The sequence below is a fragment of the Chenopodium album genome, chromosome 4 (assembly GCF_948465745.1).
Source record: "Chenopodium album chromosome 4, dcCheAlbu1.1, whole genome shotgun sequence".
In the NCBI taxonomy this organism is placed as follows: Eukaryota; Viridiplantae; Streptophyta; class Magnoliopsida; order Caryophyllales; family Amaranthaceae; genus Chenopodium; species Chenopodium album.
Window position 1 is genome coordinate 78,816,483 of NC_137837.1, and position 25,030 is coordinate 78,841,512.

Sequence of the window (25,030 nt, forward strand, 5' to 3'; positions counted from 1 at the left end):
AATTTGTCTTCAATGAGGTGAATTTAATGGCTAATTATATGAAAAGTACAAATTCCTTTAATATCTTCTGTTTTTATCCCTTTGGTTTTCCCTCTACTCTACAAACTGATGCAATTTAGCCAAGTTTTTGGTAATCTTAACCTCTCAATTTAACACATTCATAATTTCATACCACAAATAATGCAGGTTGAAGGCAGAGGAAAGTTGGAGATAAAAATGCAAGCTATGTGGATTTCATTAAACAACAGTTGTAGGAACAAGATGAACGATGTCATTTGTCGGCCAAAGAAACTCTCCAAGCAAAGAAGCCTAGACCTACTCGAGGAGGATAAGCATGAACATGAGGTTCTCATTGGTAGTAAAGTGATGGAGAGTGTTATAAGCTACAAGCAAACTGCCCCTTCTAGCAGCTTCAAAGGTATCCCGGTGACACATCTAACTTTTACTTTTATTCCGTTGATAAGATGAAAGTTCTTACTGAACCGGACCCCTCAAGGGTCATCTATATAGGTTAATCCTCGAGAGTGAAGGGGAAGGGATGAGAGGGGATTAGAGAAAGCCCTACTTTTTTTTAATAAATAAAACTCGTGGTAGGATTCAATTCTAGCTTTGATCTCAAAGTTAAACAAGGTAGACATACAGAGTGTGTTCAGCACTAGATTTTGAGTAACTTTTAGTGATTTGACTTAGTTTCACATTAAAATACAACTCTAGAGAGAAAAACGTGGGTTGGTGTAGAATTTGACAGATAAATAGTTTAGGGAAAAGTATTAAATGTTATACTTTAAGTTAGAGCTGGGACAATCATGATTGAAAAATGTTAGCTTGAAGCTGGAAGAAGTATTATGTTCTCTTCAACCTGTATAGCTATGATATGTATTTTTCGAGCTTCTAGTCGAATCAGGCCGAAAGGGTTAGAATGTTGGATAGAGCATGAAGAATTTGAGTACTACATCATTAATTTATAATCTATGAGGTTTCAAGGGTCATGAATTAGGATGTCATTTTAGAGGTTAGGAAATGTTTTACTGACAATTATTGAAGTGTTAGCTTCAGATTTCTTAAATTACTGCTTCTAAGCATCAGTTTTGATATTTCACTATAGGAAAATGCAAGTCTAACTTGAATTTGCATTTTACAGAAATTGGTATAGGAGACCCATCAAGGAAAGTCATTGAAAAGATCCTTGGAGATGCTTTAACAAACCCGGCAAAGAAAATATCGAAGATCAGAAATGTATTCAGGGTGAAGAACTCATCAGAAGTACTTGAGAAGTTTGAGAAGTATAGGGACATGGTGAAGCAGAAAGCTAAGGAGACAGGAGACAAGCAACCCAGGAGCTTGGTCGACGGGAATGAACTCTTATGTTTCTATGTCACAACCATGACTTGCCACAGCAGACAATCAGAGCTGATTTCAGGACCCTGTGACCATTCTTACTGTAACTTATGCAGGACTATATGCTCTAGTTTCGACATGAAGTACACAAAAAGGTTCGGGGTTCAACTATGTACTAGCAGTGAGGCCTTGAGGGAGAGTATGAAAGCAGTTCTAAAGGGAAAGAATTCGAAAAGGGCAGTGATTATCTGCAGGATCATAGCAGGGAGAATAAAAAATACAAATGATAGAGCAAGTGAAGAGTACGATTCGATTAGAAATTATAGAGGCTTTTGTTTCAAGTCTGAGCATCTGATAGTGAAAAGCCCTAATGCTGTACTTCCTTGCTTTGTTGTAGTATTAAACTAAGTTAGATTAATTCATTCACCCAACATATCATGTACAAAAGCTAGAAATAATAATAATTATAATTGGATAGCAAACATAACAGTTTTGGATTCCTGCAGCAGCTACTTGTATTTTTGTACAGAGGGGGTTTCCTAATGCCATTACACAAGTACAGATTCGAAGGAAAGCTTGAAAACTTCTCACTGCTTCATGAAGGAGAAAAGAGGCTAAACATAACCAGAACCTAGAACCTAACTAAAATTTAACACATAAGAATTTGAGCCATCAGTTGTCAAAATCTAGATAAGTATCGTGTAATGTGAGAACCTTCAATTGCAGCCTGTAGGTCAGCAACACAGGTAGCTCCATTGCCCTCCACTACGACAAAGTGGATTTTCCATTCATCTTTCATACAGAAGGCAAACCTGGCTAGATTATCTGCCACTGAGTTAGCTTCACCGCCAGTATGATGTTCACACTGCATTCCGAGCTGAGAGATGTGTTGACATCAGTGAGGACAGCAGCAAGCAAATGATCCAGATGATCATGCACTCTTTCCAGTATAAGCTTCAAGGCTAAACCATCAGTTTCAAATTCCAAATGAGTAATGTTGAAGACTTGAAGTCCCCTGCTAGTGGAAATCCTCTTATGACGCAAATAATATTTAGGAGCTCCACCAATAACACCTCTGCCTTGGGCATATAATAGTTATGGTTCGAATCTCTCTAGAAAGATAGCAGCCTGAGTTAAGAGTTTTAAGCTTGATATAGAATCCCAGGTATCATATGCCTCAGCCCTTCTCAAGGAAACCTCCAAACACTTTGTTGAACCTCATTGCCATGCGCAAGATGTAACCATAGCTCGGTTCATCCACCCAAGATAAAGAGTTCCATCTCTCTCTTCAAGTCCATAACACCTGCTGTATTTCTGCAATAAATTTTTGATAGTAGCATTTACTAGTGGGTTCAGAGGATATGGTTTAAACCCAGCCATTGTAAACCGGGATCTCCACTTCCCATGTAGCTCATGCCGTTCCACTCTTTCAGCACCCTCACATGCTATGATGTTGACAATCTCTTTTGCTAAGCAGTGCTGCTCAACGTTGATCCGTTCCTTGCGATCCTTTGAGAGGGTAACATTGATTGACTCAAAAATTGCAGAATAATATTCAAGGGTCTCAAGAAACCGAGGGTAAAAAGGAGCTGAATTTGTGTTCAACTCATACTCAACAAGGGTAACCACCTTAGGTGACCAGCTCTTCACGAGCCTCAATAATGTATCTCGGTGATTCTGAGGTCCAACACTCTCATCTGGTATGTGGTGCAGTAAGAAAGGAAAATTGACAGCCAAGGCTTCTTCAGATTTCAAAACAAGGTTTTGAACTTTTACCTCAGTGCCACAACAAAGTGCTGCAGCATGAAACTCGAATGGTAGGTTACATGCCTTAGCAAGCATAGACAATCTCTCTCCGACAATGTTGAGTCCTCCTCCACGAGCAAATTCAGATGTGGAATCGTCAATGCCTGTTATACGAACTCGTGGGGGCCCACCAGGCCGAGCTGCCAATGCTTGGATAAGGCTAACCCATTGACTCCCTTGAGCAATCTGAAAATCAATTATATGAATTCTGTCCTCATTCTTCAGTGCCTCAGCAATTGCCCCATTAGCTGACATATACCCGAACTTGAAATATGGGCAGACTTCATAGAGCACCTGCATATAAGAGAGGAATTCACTGCTAGTAGGCTCCTTACAGTTTAAGGCTCTGTAGATAGAGATTCCTGAAGAAGAATATCGCGCAATCAACCCTTCTAATATGTAGGCTCCCAATCTCTGAATCGGTTCACCAGAAACCGAAACCATATGTTGTAGCTCAGAAATCAACCACCCAGCAGTCAGCAAATCCTCATTAGATATCGCTTTTGCACAAGCAATTAGTACCTCCCTAAGTTCCCTTCTCGATATCATCTCCCTCAACTGTTGCCAATTCTCATTGTAAAAGTTATCTGAAGTAGGTTCCATCATGACAGACTCAAGCTCTCTGAGATGATGCCAAAGATTACCAATTTCAAGTGAATCAATTGAAGGGGATTCAGGATCGAAAAGTGAAACTGTGCTCCCGTTACCAGAGATGCTTCCGGTTGATGGAGATCCACAAGGGTTATCTACACCACTTAACAAGGAAGATTCAAAGGTGCAATATATTCCTTGAAGATTTCTCAGATTCTGCATTTTGTATATTGACCTTGGTTCAGATCTTGGAAGAAGTACAATGTAATGAAGTTGTTATCAGCAACTAATACTTGCCTTTAAAGACTGAAAACGTCGCCTGAGTCCTAATTTATTTCTGAACAAACTTCCTGGTTAGAAATTCTGCATCAAACAGAATGGCCTTAGATAACTGATGTCGAAAACTCGAAATCATATGCAGTATATACAGTAATAGAAACTATGGGAATCAAAGTGGCTTATTCTGTTATTCATGGTGATTTTATACAGAATTTATTTTGCATTTCACAAAATTACAGGAGAAATCAAACAATACTATTCAACATGATAAGCAAACAGTGAAATGGAATAATAGTAATCAATTATTTCCTGAAACATAAAATTTTGACATTCTTGTAAGAATTGTGATACATCAACCAGAATCTAAGAACAGTAAAAACATCCTTTTCACCTAAAATTATTGAAATCAAACCAAATTACATGGAAATGAACCAATCAAACAAAGTTCAAAAACAATCTGAAATCCATGTAATCACCAAATTGAATTATCTAACCCAGAAAAATTCAGCTTATCAAACCCATAATTGAACTAACAAAATCCAAAAATCCCTTTACAGTTAAGCTAAAAGAAAAGAGATTAAAGATTCAATCTTTAAAACCTAGAACACTTGAAAACCTAGAACAATCACTAGAATTACATAAATACCCATTTATCATTCAGCAAACAACTACCCATTTCCAGCTAAAAATCAGCATAAAATCACAAAACTTCATATTACTCAAAAATTCAACCCTATTTCATACTAGTGCAAATAACAAGATTACTCGTATTATACACTCGGGTGTACCTAACTCTAATATCGGCGTCGGCGTGCCTAGAGCTAGGTACGACCGACATAACAAACCCTTTACAAATTAAGAACAAAGATTCAATCTTTGGTAAAAACAAAGAACACCGACATCATATTGAAGCTTATGAATTAAGAAAGATGGGTTTTTTAGAATTTGTACTAACCAGAATTTTGGTTTAATTTAGAGCTGTAGCTTCTCTTCTATGCCGCCAAGTTCAAGTCCAAATGAATAAAATTATAGGCTTCTCTTTTCACCTGAAGAAGGTCAATTTAGTTTCTAATTTACTCGGTTAGATCTTTAGATGGATGGATTCTTTTGAACCTTTTTTATAGGAGAGGTGCAAGTTACACAAGTTACAACAATACTTAACCTTGTTGTTCTACCAAAATTTCCATTTTGCCACGCCCTGTGTACTGTCCAAACTATTACGGAGTACAATATTTCTTCCGTTTCATAATTGTTATTTACTTTGATCATACTCCAAAAATTTTACTTGTATTAGTTGTATACGATGAAAGACTCTACTGAATCAGCACTTCTCGTAAATTAAGTCATCTTAGCTTTACATGTCAGTTCTTGAGAAAAAGAGGAGGTAAGGAAATGTTCATGCTCCCAAGCAAATGTAGTTGGTGGATTCAAACATTTGTAATGGTAAAATATATGTACTCCGTATTAGACATTTTCTGTCAAAACCGTTATATCATTTGTAATATTGAAAATTAAGTGCTCCAAAGGAGTACTAATTTACTGATAGAGTATAAAAATTGATATCGAAGTTCAATCATCTGTTTAAGTTTTTAGTTGAGTTAATTCTTTAACATGGTATAAGAGCTAGTGTGACACAAAAGTCACGAGTTCGAATCTCATCCACCCAACCTTTCAAAGTGGAATATTAAAGGTTAGATATGGCGGGGTTCATGTTATACCTTATACCCACATTTCAAGCCTAATAGACTCTCATTTAAAATTGATTTTGGATTTCAACCATCAACTTAAGTTTTTGGTTAAGTTGGTTATCTAAAATTTATTTTATGATAAAAGTACAAGTCCAAGTGAAACAACTAAAATCGGGTAACTCCGTAACAAAATTTGACACCTTCCTTTGATGTTGTAACTTGTGAGGCAAGCATTTGGTGTAAGTGGGTTTGTGACATGTGGTCAAACATAGGGTTCTAATTTAGTGGTTTCCAAGAAACAGATTTTGTGGTCAATAAGTGATGATCTTATTATACAACAAACAAAGATATGGTCCACTCTACAAGTGAGATAGATAAGAATCATACTAAAGATATTCCAATTTTTTAATCTCTTTGATTTATAACCTTGTACCGACTACCGACTCTTCTAATCCAAGAAATTGTTAATTCAACATACTTTTCTTGTTTATTTATTAGATTTTGACATGTGAGTGATGTGACTAATAGCTAGATGTCAAGCACTTTTTCATTCATAAAATTCTAGTGCTACTCTACTTTTATATTTTCTTGCTTGATTATTTTTGTCATGTGATGAATAATTTAGAAGAATATTCACTTGGGAATTTTATTTTGACCAAATTTGTTATGAATTGGCCTGAAACTATTGAAAATAGAGATCAAGTAATGTTCCAATATTCAACTTTTACTTTATGAGTAAATGTAAACTGAGGTATATATGAGCGTTCCTAACCTAATATGGTCCTTATTTACCTAAGTTTGCCGAAAAAAAGTTGAACGGGTATAAATTGTGTACAAAATGAGTATGTAATATCTCATTTTTAAAAGTAGAGGATATAAGTACGAGTAAGTTAGTACTTGTAAATTGTAATAGTATAATATATACTTAAATAGAGTTTTTTTTTTTTTTTTAAATCACTTAAATGGAGATTTTGTTAAACAATAATAGTTGATAAATTTTACTTTATACGGAGTATATTATATATTCAAGTAAAATGAAAAAAAGAATATCATTTATAAATAATCAAATAAATAAAATAAGAACAAAATTTGTTAAAAAATATATTTTATAATATAATATATCAAAGTATCATGTAACCATAAAATACTATAATGTATCGCGTGTCCGATATGGGTATGATTATCAATTGAAGTGTCCATCCATGTTTCATAATTTTGAACATATACCTTAAGAATAATATTTGTCAGCAAACATGACTAGTCAATAAAAAAAAGTGAATAAAAAAGAAATTATGTAATAGTCTACAAATAAATTGACATTATTTTATTGACATAAGATACACAAAGTTATACAAGGATTTTTTTTTTTTTTTTAAAACAAAAACAATCTTCATTTTACATAATTCTTACCACGATCAAATCAAAACAATTAAATTAATTTTGTGACGTATCTTGAGGGTTCGATTAAACTTGAGATTTTAACTTGTAGTTATTATCATATTCAAATACCTCATACAGAGTACTACGTACAGCAAAACACTCAACTAATTAAATTTCAATTGAGCTGTCATGTCATATTAAACCTTGTAATTAAGAGAGTGTCGACTATAACGTACAAGCAACAAAATGTATCATTTGGCAATATATATTCTTACATTTTTAGTGAAGTTGATTGAATTACTTATGATTTATAAGTGTCATTTAGCTTAGCTTTCCTTAATTAATTGATGCAACCGTGCAACCAAAGCCCACCAAAAGATAGCTGCGTTGTAAACTGGTCCTACCAACTTTCATTGCTTTGTTTATGAGAACGGATAAAATGACCAACTTGTGAAAACACTTTTTGAAAACGAGCAACTTGTTGTACAACCGAGTTTAGAAACTTTGACTTTTGACTTTCTAAAAATAATTCCGCGGTTTCTAAATTCTTTCCTCAACTATTAATTATACGTGTACTGACTACTATTTATAGTAGTCTAACACTTCTAGAATTATACTCGTATATTTATACTCTTGTATTTATTTTAATCATTTAATACCCAAAATATAAAATAAGATTTCTATATATAAATGTAACTTCAACTTGTAAACTAGCTATTTTTGGCCTAACATTTTATCGTGTAATTTACGGTGTAGAAAGCTTGACTAGAATTCTTTGAAGAATTTGAGTTGAATTTTCTCTTGGCTGGCTCAACTGCCTTAGGCCCCGTTCTTTAGAGCTGCTTTGCTTTGCTCTGCTCTGCTGAAATCTGCTCTACTCTGCTCTGCTTTGCTGAAATCTGCTCTGCTCTGCTTCAATCTGCTCTGCTCTGCTCTGCTCTACTTAAAATTAATACTTAATATTAAATTATTATAATAATAATTAATATTTAATAATAATTAATATTTAATATTTAATAATAATAATAATTAATATTTTATAATAATAATAATAATAAATAAATAATATTTAATAATAATAAATAATTAATATTTAATTATAATAATAATAATTAATACTTAATAATAATAATAACAATAATTAACTATTGATATTTAATAAAAAAATAAAAAATAAATAAATAATTATTAATATTTAATAATAATAATAATAATAAATTATTAATAATTATTAATAAAAATAATAATAATAATAATAACAATAATAATTAATATTTAATAATAATAATAATAATAATAGTAATAATAATAGTAATTATACTAACAGTAATAATAATATTTGTAACTAATAATATTAATTATAATAACAATAATTGATTTTTATAATAGCAATTAATATTAAGATAATGACTAATATTTAAAGATAATACTAATTATTAATTTTTAATAATAATAATTAAATAATATTTAATAATAATTATAATTAATATTTAACTTTAAAAATTTAATGATTATAATAATAATGCGATAATATTAGTAGTAGTAGTAGTAGTAGTAGTAGTAGTAGTAGTAATAATAATAATAATAATAATAATAATAATAATAATAATAATAATAATAATTATTATTATTATTATTATTATTAATAATTAATATTTAATAATAATAATAGTAGTAGTAGTAGTAGTAGTAGTAATAATAGTAGTAGTAGTAATAATGATGATGATGATGATGATGATGATGATGATGATGATGATGATGATGATGATGATGATAATAATAATAATAATAATAATAATAATAATAATAATAATAATAATAATAATAATAATAAAATATGTTCTGCTCGGCTCGGCTGAAATCTGCTCTGCTCTGCTGAAATCTGCTCTGCTCTGCTCTGCTCTGCTCTGCTTTGCTTTGCTCTGCTGAAATCTGCTCTGCTCTGCCCAGAAGCTCAAAAGAACAGGGCCTTAATTAGTTATATTACTCTTGCTTTTTCTCAATTCATTTTAATTAATGATAAATCCGGGATAATTATCCATTAACTTAATTGACTAGCGTTTAACGTCCATAATACTCCTTGGACTTTGTCTAATAGTACTAATTATTAATGGTCTAACAAACATATAATAGGGGTTGAAGATTGAAGTATACAAGAATGTTATTAACAAGCTTGCCAAGCATATAAAGATTTTGTTATGTATACTTTAATCAACTAAATTTATTGACATTTACAGCATACTGTATATGAAATATTAGGTGCGATATTCTAGTTTCCATGGACTAAAAATAATAGGCTACACTATGTTTGTTAATGAATTGGAGTTCAATCACTACTTTATACTCCGTATTATACAAGGGCAAATGATGTTAATCAATATTGTAGCTAGATATATGAGTAGTGTATCCGTGTATATATACATAAATAGAGAATTCAAAAACATTGGTAATTCACTATTTAGTTTCATTACTCCCTGTATTTGAATACATGTCATTTACGAGTATTTGAACCAAACAACCCCTAAATCGATCACCCCGAAAAAAATCTTCTCCAAGATTGCCATGGTAGAAAACCTCCTGCAAAAGTAATAATATTGGTACAATAAAATTACAGCTGAATTAATCAAACGCGTGACAATATGTATATAATTATAACTAATATTATGTATGCTTATAAGTATCAATAAAAATTAATGTGTATAAAAAAAATCAACGAAGATTTTGAAAACGAACACTTACCACATCCAGGGCACCTGAAGTAGTATTTTTTGTCCCTTAAAACTAATCCTGAACCTCCACAAACCTCACAACTTCTTTGTGCTGCCTGCATCATTAGATTAATCATACATTTCAATCAAATAAGGGTGATTAAGGGTCTGTTCTGATTTACTGAACTGAATTGAACTGAAATTTAGAACTAAAATGAAGTAAATAGAGCTAAGTTGAAATAAACTGAACTAAACTGAAATTAAGCTGAAGACAACAGACCCTAAGAATTAAAAACAAGAGATGAACGTAACCAATATTATTCAATTATCTTGGTACGTATGTCATGACTTTTTAATTGGTAGCACTACCCAATAGCTTCGAAGTCTTAATAATAAACCTACTCTAAAAGTCGGTAACTTTATTTTTATTGTCCCATCTCCTCATAATTAACTATCAAATGTGTACGTATTCAGTATTCTTTATTGGATTTGGACTATGTTAGCCCAATAGTACTTAGCATGGTATCATTCTTATATTATTGTCAAACCTTTAAATTGGTACAAAGTATTTCAAGTAACTACCATGTAAAAGGAAAAGAAATACTTTGTACAATATTTGAATTTATCACAATTCACGAGTAATCCTAGAGAAAAAGGTGAAGAGAACATGACCTTACACGGAATGTCGGTTTACAACGTACAATAGTAGGTGAAGAAAGGTGAAAATGTGTAATGTTTGGTAAAATCACTTACAATTCTTTTGCTGAATTCAATTCCTGCAACAATGAAAGGTATTACTCCAGCTGCATTAACAATAGATCGATGCCGAATTAGTAAAAATTGATGTGCACTGGTCCTACTATCAATTGAGGTTACAAGTACTTGTATTTTTTTTTATTTCCTTATCACATGCAAATATGTTCCAAAACAATAATTAAATGGTCCCTCAAAATTGCATGATCAATTGATTTTTATGAATGTTATATATTCAACATACGTGTTCATCGGTGGTACCTTAAGTTCCCACATACAATGAACATTAATGTGAATTTTGTGTTTGCGTGAATAGTAATATTTTGTACGGAGTAATAAGTTATAGCATATATATCGAGTTAGGTGCATCATAAAGTATAATAGACAGTGTTATGAGAATAATATACACATTGCATTAAAAAAAAAAAAAAAAGAAAAGAAAAAATCAGGGATACTAATGCCGATAATTGTTTTCATAACATACAATCTCTAATGTGACCAACTACGAAGTAGTAATAAAATTATTAATCGGGTTCACAATTGTCAATTCTCGTTCTCATTCATACTCTTTATTTTAGTACATACCTAAATATAGACATCATATTCATATATTATATCCTTTCGGGCTTCATCTATTGGTGAAAGAACATATCTTCATAAAAAAAATCATGTATATATTCATGCGTATACTGTCTTATACAAAATCTTTCTCAATACATATAATAAGCTGACTTCTTATAAGTGTATAGTTAAGTCAACTTGTTACATGTACTGAGAAACGAAAGAAGCGATTATAAAAGCAAAAATCAAGAGAGAGAAAGAAAGACCTAGAGAACCAACAATGATTTCCCAAGAAACTTGAGCTTGAATTGGATCTTCAATCACTCTTGAAACATTGTCAATTGCTTTCACCCTCACCTTCAATTGCCTAACTTTAATACAATTATTATAGTAATAATCTTGATTTGTTGAGTTTCTTAATTTAGGATTAAGGATATTAATGGAAACTTTACCACTAGGGTTAATAAGACGTGTTTGGGTAGTTATTTTGCTTGAAGAATTAGTAAAGTTAAGAGGAAGGGTAGTGAGGGAAGAAAGAGTTTCCATTGTTTAGGAATAAGGAAGAACCAAACAACCCTTAAGTTTTTGGAATGGTTAAGATTAACACAATTGCTAATTGGGGCCCATTGGCCCACTTGTAGAGTGTATGTACCACTTATTGCTGCGTTGAGTTTTAGACCACGTCGATTACCCTACTGACCCGGCCCGATACTACCCCAATTTAGGGTTTTTTTTTTTTGTTTTTTTTTTTTTTTTTTGGTAGGAAAAAAAAATGATACTCATATTAAGGATTTGTTCTCTTCAATTTCGGTTTCTAATTTCCTTCTCTCGTAAACAGTTAATTACAGTTCAGACACTACTAGATCAATATACAAATTGTTAGATAAAAAAAAAAATGTGAATTTTACGAATTTGAATGTAATACAAAATTACAAATGCTAGTTAGAGACACAAAAAATGTACTACATATACGACACGAGTTATCTAATGATCACTGCTATAGATTGGATTAACATTTCTTGGAAGATTATTATAAAGAACAAGATCAACTACCATTTAAACAATTACTTCGTATTAATTGTGTTTTGGTTGCAACTTGCAAGTATAAGTGTATATTGATATATTCACCTCGAGAAAAGTGTCTCGTAATGTTTCCTTTTACGTTTATCTTAAAGAGAAAGGGTTTTCTTGTATGTTGTTTATTTTTGTTTAATGATCCTTATTTATAGTGTACAAGAAGTATTATTCAAACTTCGGTCTTAAAAGCTCTACTCAAAAAGTCAATGCATGAGTATTCTTAAAAAAGAAATAATGCATGAGTATCACCTTGAAAATAATTGATATGAAGATATCAAATAAATACTTGACAAATTGAGGGCTGAAAATGAATATATGAATGTATCACATAACATCATTAAAATTGACAAATTGGCCCTATTTTGGGGTTCTTTCAAAATTTCATGATTAATCAAGTTAATAATATAATTCATTGATTAGTTAGGTTTCAACGACAAGTGTTACGAATTTACGATGATAACGATATAAGGTAGAATACGAATCATGTTCAAAGTATCTCTGTCTTATAACCCAATCCCACCAAACAAAATGTGTTTCTGGAAACATAATACTCCTCGGTGTTAGGGTAATAAAATCAAGATGTCCTAGAGTTATGTCCAATGAATGTATGAATTCTCCTCAGTTATGCCTTGTTATCCGAGAGTTATGCCTGCAAAAGAGAAAGAAGGTTAACTGCCTCGGGGGTGCGACCCGGGAAAGCCCCTCCGATGCTTAAGTTAGCGAATGTACTTTCTAGAGATAGAAAGTAGAGAGAGAAAGAGTACTTTAGAGAGAGAAAGTAGAGAGAGAAGGTTAGAGAATTAGGAAAAAATTACCATCATTAATGATTGGAGAGCTATTTATAGATGTACTTTCAGGTGGCAGAAGTTGTACTTGTTTGGACAGATTAGGGGTAAATCTGTACTTTACTCTTACTAATGATGGGCTGGATCATGGGGGAGTATTTTCGTAATTTCAGGTCAATGGGCTTTGGACAATGGACTTGCCCCAAACAAAATGCAAGCAAAATCAATTACTTTGACAATGCGCAGGTATAGATTGTTTTGACAGATTTTTATAGTTTTGTTTGTGGATTCCATCCAACATCCAGGGGCTCCATCAAGCGCACATTACCAAGTTTTATGTTTTTGTTTTCGTGTGTTTTGTTCTTGTATTTAATATAGTTTCTTGTTTTAGATCTCTTAGGTTGTTATTTGCCCTTTAATTATGAAGTTCTCATAAAAAATAACAAATTCTTTTAGAGTACAGAGAAGACTAAACAAATTAAAAGAACAAGTATTAGTAGGTTGGAGTAGGGCTGTCAAAAGTTGACCCGACCCGAAATACCGACTCAAACCCGATTATTAACCGACCCATCTAAACCCAAAAAATGATGACCCTGACTCGACCTGAAACCAACCCTAGACCCAAGATGACCCGAGTATGTGAGACCCGAACCCGAACATAAATTGAATTGGAGATGATCCGACCCGAATGTAACCCGTAAATTATTGACCTAAACTGAACCCGACTTGAACCGAAATTGACCCAAACCCGTTTCAACCCGTCAAAACCCGAATTTAACCCGAGTTGTTACTAACTTGACCTGAATTCAACTCAACTCGTTCCTAAACCGACCCAAATTTAACCCAACCTGTTACAAACCCGACCCGAAATTAACCCGACTTGTTATTGACCTGACGACCCAAATTCAACCCAACTTGTTATTGACCCGACCCGAATTTTACCAGACCTATTAATAACCCGACCCAAAAATCAACCTGATCTGTTACTAATCCGACTCGAAATCAACACAACTTGTTAGTGACCCAACCTAAATTCAACCCAAATTGTTCCTGACCCGATTTCAAATCACCTTAAATGCAATTTAGACCACCTTATTATTGTTGATCAAAGCATTTTGTCTAGGGAGACCAAGTCGGTCCAGGCCAGCAAAAGAAATGAGCATCATCCTCAAATTTAATTAAGAGTTAAATATAGTTTATATTTGTTGTACGGTCAAAGGAGATACTTATCTTCCTAAATTATAGACTATAGTTCCTTATTATATTGCCATATATATATAGTCAAAGAAAATAATTAGCTTGATAAAAATGATAATTATCTATTTATATTTAGTTGAACCCGAATATGACCTCACTTGGAAATGACCCGACCTGATTGTAACTTGCAAATTATTGACTTGAACATAACCCGACTTGAATCCGAGAATGACCCGACTTGGAAATGACCCGACTTGATTATAACCCGCAAATTATTGACTTGAACCGAACCCGACTTGAACCCGAGAATGATCCGACTTGAAAATGACCCGTCCTGATTATAACCCGCAAATTATTGACTTGAACCGAACCCGGCTCAAACCCAAGAATGATCCGACCTGATTATAACCCGCAAATTATTGACTTGAACCGAATCCGAGAATTATCTCAGTCCAATTTAACTCGTGAAAACCCGAATTAAACCCGACCTATTGTTCACCCGACCCAAATGTAACCCGACTTGTTATTAACCCGACCCAAACGTGATAAGAAGTATGACTCGGCGTGACCCGACTAAAGCATGACCCAACCCAAACCCGACCCACATAGGTTATGGAATTAATCTGAATTAACCCGACCCAAGTTGAACCGACCCAAACCCGACCCGTTTACCCGAAATGACAGCTCTACCTAAAACCTCCAAAAATTCCCAAAAAGCGTGGATATTAGTCTTCTATTTTGAAATTTTTTGACTTTTTTTCACTAAGAAATAAAATTGCCGAAATGTTTATCATGGTCTCTAATACCCTCCGGAAGTCCAATTGGCTGGATGGAACCATCCAATTTGCCTTTAAACGACCATTTTACAAGTTTACAACTTGCACCGATTTCATTCACTCAAGCCTATCACGAACATTTATGACAACATATAATGATCATATATGGTTCTAAAAGGCAATATAAGACCCCGAGATGTATCCCTTAAAATCTCAATGCTTTTAAACACCAGACCCCGAAACATTCGAAATTTCTCAAAAGCTTGGATAAAAAAAATTTCCGAAATGTTTACCATGGTCCCTAATACCCTCCGGGAGTCCAGTTGGGTGAGTGGAACCATCCAATTTGCCTTTAAACGGCTAATTTACCGGTTTACAACTTGCACCTATTTCATTAATTCAAGCCTACCACGAACATTTATGACAACATATAATGATCATATATAGTTCCAAACGGCATTATATGACCCCGAGATGTATCCCCTAAAATCTCAAGCCTTTTCAACACCGGGACCTGAAACATCAAAAATTTGTAAAAAAAACGTGAATATTAGCCTTCAATTTTTGAATTTTTTTACTTTTATTCGTCCGGAAATAAAAATTGCCGAAATATTTACCATGGTCCCTAATACCCTCCGGGAGTCCAATGGGTGGGTGGAATCATCCAATTTGCCTTTAAACAACCAATTTACCGGTTTACAACTTTCACCGATTTCATTTACTCAAGCCTACCACGAACATTTATGACAATATATAATGATCGTTTATGGTTCCAAACAGCATTATATGACACCGAGATGTATCTTTAAAATCTTATTTCTTTTCGACAACAGAACCCGAAATCTTCGAAATTTTTAAAAAAGCATGGATATTAGCTTTTAATTTTGGAATTTTTTTGATTTTTTTTCGCACGAAAATAAAAATTGCCGAAATGTTTACCATGGTCCCTAATACCCCCAGGAGTCCAATTAGGTGGGTGGAACCATCCAATTTTCCTTTAAACGACCAATTTACCGGTTTACAACTAGCACCGATTTATTTAACTCAAGCCTACCACGAACATATATGACAACAAATAATGATCATATATGGGTCCAAACGACATTATATGACCACGAGATGTATTCCCTAGAATTTCAAGACTTTTAGATACCGAGTCCCGAATACTCCAAATTTTCTCAAAAAACGTGTATAGCCTTCATTTTTTTTTTTTGGCTTTTTTTTCCCAAAAATAAATATAGCTGAAATATTTACCATGGTCCCTAATATCCCTCGGGAGTCCAATTGGGTAGGTGGAACCAACCAATTTTACTTTAAACGGCCAATTTACCGATTTACAACTTGCACCGATTTCATTAATTCAACCCTACCACGAACATTTATGACAACATATAATGATTATATATGGTTCCAAACGGCATTATATGACCCCGAGATGTATCCCCTAAAAACTCGAGTCTTTTTGTCAACAGGCCCCGAAACCTCCAAAATTTCTAAAAAACGTGGATATTAGACTTCAATTTTGGAATTTTTTGACTTTTTTTGCCCAGAAATAAAATTGACGAAATGTTTACCATACTCCCTAATACCCTCCGAGATTCCAATTGGGTAGGTGGAACCATCCAATTTGCCTTTAAACGACCAATTTACCAGTTTACAACTTGCACCGATTTCATTAACTCAACCCTACCACGAACATTTATGACAACGTACAAATACTGATCATATATGGTTCAAAACGGCATTATATGACTCCGAGATATATTCCTAGAATTTCAAGACTTTTCGACACCGGGCCCCGAAACCTCCAAAATTTCTCAAAAAGTGTGGATATTAGCCTTCAATTTTGGAATTGATTTTTTTTTTTCGTTCGGAAATAAAAAATTCTGAATTGTTTACCATGGTCTCTAATACCCTCCGGGAGTTCAATTGGGTGGATGGAACCATCCAATTTTCCTTTAAACGGCTAATTTATAGTTATACAACTTGCACCGATTTCATTAACTAAAGCCTACCACGAACATTTATGACAACAAATAACGATCATATATGGTTTCAAAAGACATTATATGACCCTGGGAAGTATTCCCTAGAATATAAAGGCTTTTCGATACCGGTCCCCGAAACCTACAAAATTTCTCAAAAAGCGTGGACATTAGCCTTTATATTTGGAATTTTTAGACTTTTTTCGCCCGAAAATAATAATTGCTGAAATGCTTACCATGGTACCTAATACCATTCGGGAGTCTAATTGGGTGGGTGAAACCATCCAATTGCTTTTAAACGACCTATTTACCGGTTTATAACTTCCACCGATTTCATTAAATCAAACCTACCACGAACATTTATGACAACATATAATGATCATATATGGTTCCAAACGTCATTATATGACACCAAGATGTATTCCCTAAAATCTCAAGGCTTTTCGACACCGTGCCCCGAAACCTCCTAAATTTCTCAAAAAGCGTGAATATAAGCCTTTAATTTTGCAATTTTTTGAATTTTTTTCGCCCGGAAATAAAAATTGATTAAATTTTTACCATGGTCCCTAATACCTTCCGGGAGTCCATTTGGATTGGTTAAACTATTCAACTTTCCTTTGAACGGCCAATTTACCGATTTACAAGTTGCATCGATTTCATTAAATCAAGCCTACCACGAACATTTTTGACAACATAAATGTCTTCAAACGACATTATATGACCCTGATATCTATCCCCTAAGATTTCAAGACTTTTCAACACTAGGCCCGAATCCTCCGAAATTTCTCAAAAAACGTGAATATTAGCCTTCAATTTTGCAATTTTTGACTTTTTTTCGCCTGGAATTAAAAATTGCCGAAATTTTTACCATGAGCCCTAATACCGTCCAGGTGTCTCGTTGGGTGGGTGAACCATCTAATTTGCCTTTAAACGACCAATTTACCGGGTTTACAACTTGCATCGATTTCATTAACTCAAGCCTACCACTAACATTTATGACAACATATAATGATCACATATGGTTACAAACGACATTATTTGATCCCTAGATGTATCCCATAAAATTTCAAGACTTTTCGACATCGGGCCCCGAAACCTCCAAAATTTCTCAAAAAACGTGGATATTAGTCTTCAATTTTGAAATTTTTTGACTTTTTTTTTGTCCGGAAATAAAAATTGCCGAAATGGTTACCATGGTCCCTAATATCCTCCGGGAGTCCAATTAGGTTGGTGGAACCATTTAATTAGTCTTTAAACGGCCAATTTACCGGTTTACAACTTACTCGGATTTCATTAATCCAATCATAGTACGAACATTCATGACAACATATAATGATCATATATGGTTCCAAAAGGAATTATATGACCCCGAGATGTATCCCCTAAAATCTCAATGCTTTTAGACACCGGGCCCCGAAACATTCGAAATTTCTCAAAAAGCTTGGATATTAGCCTTCAATTTTAGAATTTTTTGACTTTTTTTTCCGTCGGATATAAAAATTGGCAAAATGTTTACCATGGTCCCGAATACCCTCCGGGAGTCCAATTGGGTGGGTGGAACCATCCAATTTGCCTTTAAACGACCAATTTACCGGTTTACAACTTACCCCGATTTCACTAATTCAAGCCTACCACGAACATTTATGACAACAACTAATAATCATATATGGTTCCAACCGACATTAGATGACCCCGAGATGTATCCCATAAATTTCAAGACTTTTTGACACCAGGTCCCGAAACCTCCAAAAATTTTCAAAATACGTGGATATTAGCCTTTAATTTTGGAATTTTTTTTGAATTTTTTTTTGCCCGAAAATAAAAATTGTCAAAATGTTTACCATGGTCCTTAATACCCTACGGGATTCCAAATGGGTGTGTGGAATAATCCAATTTTCTCTTAAACTGCCAATTTTCCTGTTTACAACTTGCACCGATTTACAACGGGCAATTTAATTAACTTGCACTGAACCCGACTTGAACCGAAATTGACCCTAACCCGTTTTAACCTGTCAAAACCCGAATTTAACCTGACTTGTTACTAACCTGACCTGAATTCAGCCCGACCCGTTCTTAACCCGACCCGAATTTAACCCAACCTGTTACAAACCCGACCCGAAATCAACTCGACTTGCTATTGACCTGACCCAGATTCAACCCGACTTATTATTGACCCGACCCGAATTTTACCAGACCTATTACTTACCCGACCCAAAAATTCAACCCAATCTGTTACTAACCCGACTCGAAATTAACACGACTTGTTATTGACCCGACCTAAATTTAACCCAAATTGTTCCTGACCCGATTTCAAATCACCTTAAATGTAATTTAGACCAGCTTATTATTGTTGATCAAAGCATTTGTCTAGGGAGACCAAGTCAGTCCAGGCCAGCAAAAGAAAGGAGCAGCATCCTCAAATTTAAGAGTTAAATATAGTATATATTTGTTGTATGGTCAAAGGAGATAATTATCTTCATAAATTATAGACTACAGTTCCCTAGTATATTGTTATATATATTATAGTCAAAGGAAATAATAAGCTTGATAAAAATGATAATTATCTTTTTATAGTTAGTTGAACTCGAATATGACATAAGTTGGAAATGACCGGAACCTGATTTTAACTTGCAAATTATTGACTTGAACATAACTCGACTTGAATCCGAGAATGACCTGACTTGGAAATGACCCAACCTGAATATAACCCGCAAATTATTGACTTGAACCGAACTCGACTTGAACCCGAGAATGACCCGACTTGAAACTGACCCGACCTGATTATAATCCGCAAATTATTGACTTGAACCGAACCCGACTCAAACCCGAGAATGATCCGACCTGATTCTAACCCGCAAATTATTGACTTGAACCGAACCTGACTCGAACCCGAGAATTACCCTAACCCGTTTTAACCCGAATTAAACCTGACCTATTGTTTACCCGACCTGAATGTAACCCGACCTAAACCCCACCCAAACCCGATAAGAAGTATGACCCGACATGACCCGACTCAAGCATGACCCGATCCAAACCCGACTCGCATAGGTTATGAAATTAATCCGAATTTACCCGACCCGAGTTGACCCAACCCACTCTTACCTGACCCAAACTCAACCCGTTTACCCGAATTAACAGCTCTAGGTTGGAGTACAAATTTATGTCGAAAATAAGATGTGCATGCACCTTAAGAGACAGGTAGTACAGTGTTCAGTTTGGCCAAAGAAAAGTATGCTTCAAATTGCAAGACATAGATGGTGAAATATACATGTACGAGAGAAGTTATAGTCTCCTTTGGTTTGCTTTGATTAAGTTGCTGAAAGTTAAAACGCTAAGATGTCGACGTAATCAGATACATATGAGCTTCAGCAATCAGCATGAGAGAATAGTGTATATACATAGCATATTATCAGACTATGGATCGACAGATGATTATGGAAAACCGACATAGTAAACACTAGTGCGGTGGAGCATTGATAATTCTTCTGTAATTATGAATATATAATCGTTGCAGTATGTTAATGTTTGCATTTTACCAGCAATCTAGACATGATCAATGTAGAATAATGAGATAAACCACCATTCGACTCGATTTTAACATTAGAAATCCTATGATAAAGAAGAAAAAGGCAGACCATAAGGAAACATGTCCCCTTAAGGAGCATCTCAACAGCTCAACTAAGTATTCCGGCCACCTTTCTAATGAAGTGTGGGGTGGTGGTTGGTTTTGTCTAAAAGTGTCTCATATAAGGTTTGTTGACTCTCTTTCAGAAACCATTAGTGACTCCTACAAGACAACAAACTTGGGTCCGACAGTTCAAATGTAGCTACACAGTCTCTATTGTCGCCGAAATTCTTTATCATACGGTGTACAAGTATAAACAAGGAAAATAAAGCATACCAAAAACAGCTAATCTACATGGACACTTACTTCTGCTTAAACTTGTTGAAATGAGGTGTGAGAACAGAGCCTTAGCCTAATTTTATTTATCTCTGTCAACCACCATAACAAGTTTTATCAGTTTGATTTCCCAAGATACATGGTTTTCAAAGGAGCATTAAGAGCTTTATAGCTACACATCAGAAAATGCAAGATATTTAACCATGTACAACTTCAAGAACATGGACAATGTGCAAAACATTAACCACGCAAGGTTTTAGATTTCAGGCAATTCAATATGCATAAATCTCCAAAACCTTACAACATAATGCAACACGAGATTATGTACATTCACTCATTAATAAGCTCTATACATACAGCACACACCTAAATAAGAACTGAAATAAAGCATTCCACAAAGTATAATCAGTTCATACTTAACCGTGTTTGAATGCTAATAAAGCTTAATATTTCAATTACTTGAATCAGCAATGCATGAATAGAAAGAGAAACATTAATCTGAGGATGCAAAATGCTTCAATAAGATCTTATAGACTCAAAAATTATACTAGCAAGTCTATGTACGGAGTAATTACCTATTAGCACATCAGAAGCAAAATGGCACCTCCATTAATAAAGCCTTTGGGAGCATGTGATTAAGGGAAGGATACACTTTATATGTTATCAAGTTGAATGTTGAAGAAAAGAAAACCATACACTTATGAGTGGGTAACGCACGCATAGGAAAAGAGCATTGAGCTTGCAAGGAGATTATAACATGTAAGAAGAGCTATGAATGCACGCATAGGTAGGTTAAGAGTACAGGCATTGAGCTACCTAAAAGTTAGAATATGCAAGGAGGCCAAATGGTTAAGTGTCATTGCTAGCTCTAGGGAAGTGAATCCTGTATCAGATCCTATAATGCAAATAAGATTGAGTTCAACAATTTGCAATTGCCTTCACCAGGCCAGCCCAATGCATCATCAGAGTACTATTTGATATTATCCAGACTTGTCTGGACTTTCTCATGCAATATGACAGGGTGAGAGTAACACCTAAACACTTTTAATTTAAAATGTCATCAGCAACAGGTGAAAATCTCAAATCCTTATTCCCAAAGTGCACAGCAAAAGGCAACAATCTCAAATCTTGATTCCCTAAGTGCACAGCAAAAGGCAACAATCTCAAATCCCGACCAACAACATGTTCCATATAATTTTCTGGCTCACTGCTATACTGGTAAAAGACAGGCAACCTGGAATACAGAGAAGGGGGCCTAAAATTAGGTTGCTTTTATACCATTGCAATGTCATGTGTCCACAAAATCTCTCAGCTTAAAAAAATGAGTTGAATAATATTGTGCAGCCTAAATGTTGCGCTCTTTCTCCATTACCTAACTACGCACTAGTATCTGAGTATTGAATAGTAGAAAAGCCTGTGGTATTACCACTAGATAGGTTGAACAGGATAACAAGCCGAAAAAAGGTGAAATACAAGTAGAAGAATAAGGCTCTAGAATTATCCCAAAGATTGAAAGTATGAGATTTACGAAAGAAGATGAGAGAAGCTCATGACTTGACAGACATAAAACTATTAAGCAACTCATGAAAAAAAAATCCTGAATTATGTCACAATCCTGCAATTCTAGCAGCTATAATTACACTGTTAGGCCTTTCACCCTGGTAAACTGACAGGAGCACTAACAGCAGAAACATATTCATCCTGGTAAACTGACAGGAGCACTAACAGCAGAAAAATATGTATTTCAATGTAGAAGTGAGCTAAATACTGCATTTCATTTGGGCCAGAAGGTGGAACTGAACAAGGTTAATAGGTGAAATTGTGAAAAATTTCATCTAAATGAATAGCCTTTTAGTTTTTATTTGATGCTTGTCATGCTTCTATAGCTAATCTTCGACATAGATTGTCTCATTGTCCACATATAATGAGCTGAAGTGGGTATAAATTTCAAGGTAAGCACCCCTTTGATAAAACTATGCCAATAATCCCTCAGCTAGCCTAGACAAGACTACAGATTATTCAAACTTGACTCAAAGCATTAAGGTCCAGTATTCCAGTTAATCCAATTGAAGTCGATCCTAAATACATTAAAGACTTGAAATCTTACAAAATGCTCGTAAGACAAAAATGTCAAACTATCTGAATTTTAACCCAATAGCCAACATCAAACACATAAGAATAAGCCATACATCACTCACACATAATAAATCCACAAGACCGCCCCTTTAAGGATCTACTAGACCAGCTCAAACTAAACTGTACCAAACAAGGACACCAAACTGTCTCAATTCTAATCTCAACCTATCTCATTATAGTCAATGAAGAGTTAACGAGCCATCCAAGAAAACATTAAGTCTACACGTCACATTTGCCAACCAGTATTACATACCCAACAAGCAAAACTCACACACAAGTTAAAAAGTTTCCTAAGTAAATCAAACCAACTGTTTAAATCCAATGAAACATTTTCTTTCATCAATATCAACACTTGGACAACAATCCCACCTCAGAATTATCTCAAAATGAACAAGGGTTTGCAGTATGACAACAATAGGGAACATTATTTCAATTAAAACCCCAGCAAAAATGTTGTTGAGATTAATTATCATTGCAAAATTAAAGCAAACTCCCCCTAAAAAACTGACCAAAATATATCATAAATTCCACAAATTTCCCATTTTCATAAAATAAAAATCACTGATTAAGCTGCTTCTTGTACTTAGCTACCTCATCATCATTAGGAAAGAACCCCATGAGTCTGCCAGCAGAGTTCTGGTAAGCATACATGAACCCGCCCATCAACCCGATAAGCCCGCCCGTCACCATTGAAGGTCCCTTAATTCCAGGCTTAATCCCTAAATCACAAAAAACCCAGAAAAATTAAATAAAAAAACTACAAATTGGGAAATGGGTATTGATTAAAATGCAGAAAAATGAAGTGGGGTTACCAGATAAATAGCCAACAGTGACTGAAACTCCGGTAATAGTGACGAAACGAAGGTAATCGAGGGAGCTGAAATTGCCGACGACTTTGGTGAAAGGTGGGTTTCGATCAACTACTGTGAATTCGGGCTTTGTGGATGCTGTGATGTCGGTGTTCATTTTCTCTCTCCTGTTTTCTGGTGATCGGAGCTCCGGTGACTGAGATTTGGTTTACTCTCTCTCTTAAAGTTTGCTCTTTTAGCTGCTACGATCTGGTGTAAAACTTGCCCTTTTTTAGCCTTTGGGATTGGAATTGGCCCAATTGGTAAAACGCAGCGTTTAAGGATTTTTTTTTTTTTATGAAGTGAACATTTTATTTATTTATTTATTTTTTTTTTTTTAATGGTAAGAAAAAAAGAAAACATTAGGAAACCCTCCTCACGAGGGGAATTCCTAGTGCGTCGGAAGAAAGGATGGGAAATAAAGAAGAATTATTACAAGGGACTATATCCATACTATCACTAACTAAATGACCAACATTTGATATCCAGTCCGCTGCTTGATTTGCCTCTCGAAAGATGTGACGAATGCTATAGTTATCGAAATTGCTAAGAAGTGAATAAATGTCTTGAATAATATGATCAATTTGCCATGGTGCTGACGAGATGCCATTAACGGAGTTGATTACTAAATGATTATCACCTTCAATTATGATATTTTTGATCCCACGCTCAAGAGCAAGAAGAATGCCTTTATGAAGAGCCATGGCCTCTGTTATGAAAACCTTGGTGGTGCCGAGGTTGAAAGCGCGAGCTCCTGAAACCGCCCCACTACTGTTTCTGATGAGAATCCCTGCGGCTGCTGATTTGTTGAGTACCGAACCATCAAAATTGAGTTTGTAGAAATTTGTTGGTGGCGCCTCCCAGGAAACCATGATAGTGTTTGTTGGAGAATGAGGAGGAGAAGATGAGGATCTCCGAATAGGAACATGGAAATTGATTTTGACACTCTCATTATGAATCGTATTTAGAGGTATTAAAAATTAATTTGACTAAATATCTCAATTTGAATCAGAGTGACTTGTTTTATGATTTGATTAACATGGACACATAAAGATTATTAGACGCGAACTTAACTGTGACATGACTGAAATTTGAAATCCTCCCTACCCATTAGGGTATGATGGGATAGGTCAGGCCTAAATTAGCCAAGTTAGGTTGAGTATGATTGAGTTAGTGTAGAACCTGCATGAATCATGCTATTAGAATCTAAGATAATAAGGA

General features: G+C 34.5%; 3 protein-coding genes and 1 pseudogene across 5 annotated transcripts; 1 reads left to right on the forward strand and 3 right to left on the reverse strand.

Moving 5' to 3' along the window:
* The first annotated feature begins 84 nt into the window (after positions 1 to 84).
* Positions 85 to 1,846, forward strand: LOC145629444 (uncharacterized). Its single transcript, XM_081682047.1, has 2 exons — positions 85 to 418; positions 1,142 to 1,846. The coding sequence occupies exons 1-2, from the start codon at positions 181 to 183 to the stop codon at positions 1,744 to 1,746; spliced, it is 843 nt and encodes a 280-aa protein (XP_081538173.1). The 5' UTR covers positions 85 to 180; the 3' UTR covers positions 1,747 to 1,846.
* LOC145629443 (scarecrow-like transcription factor PAT1 pseudogene) lies at positions 1,794 to 5,125 on the reverse strand (annotated as a pseudogene). Of its 2 annotated transcripts, XR_014111677.1 has the most exons (3): positions 4,970 to 5,125; positions 4,033 to 4,098; positions 1,794 to 3,951 (listed from the first exon to the last, which is right to left on the reverse strand). The product of XR_014111677.1 is annotated as a scarecrow-like transcription factor PAT1 pseudogene, transcript variant X2 (transcript). The 2 variants fall into 2 exon arrangements; XR_014111676.1 differs by having other exon boundaries at positions 1,794 to 4,098.
* A 4,327-nt stretch (positions 5,126 to 9,452) lies between these two features.
* Positions 9,453 to 11,670, reverse strand: LOC145627447 (uncharacterized). The gene is made up of 4 exons (XM_081679834.1): positions 11,371 to 11,670; positions 10,544 to 10,593; positions 9,822 to 9,906; positions 9,453 to 9,659 (listed from the first exon to the last, which is right to left on the reverse strand). Exons 1-4 carry the CDS (start codon positions 11,648 to 11,650, stop codon positions 9,613 to 9,615), a joined length of 462 nt encoding a protein of 153 aa, XP_081535960.1. The 5' UTR covers positions 11,651 to 11,670; the 3' UTR covers positions 9,453 to 9,612.
* An 11,643-nt stretch (positions 11,671 to 23,313) lies between these two features.
* LOC145627448 (NADH-ubiquinone oxidoreductase) lies at positions 23,314 to 24,040 on the reverse strand. The gene is made up of 2 exons (XM_081679835.1): positions 23,774 to 24,040; positions 23,314 to 23,680 (listed from the first exon to the last, which is right to left on the reverse strand). Exons 1-2 carry the CDS (start codon positions 23,925 to 23,927, stop codon positions 23,520 to 23,522), a joined length of 315 nt encoding a protein of 104 aa, XP_081535961.1. The 5' UTR covers positions 23,928 to 24,040; the 3' UTR covers positions 23,314 to 23,519.
* Between the last annotated feature and the right edge of the window lie 990 nt (positions 24,041 to 25,030).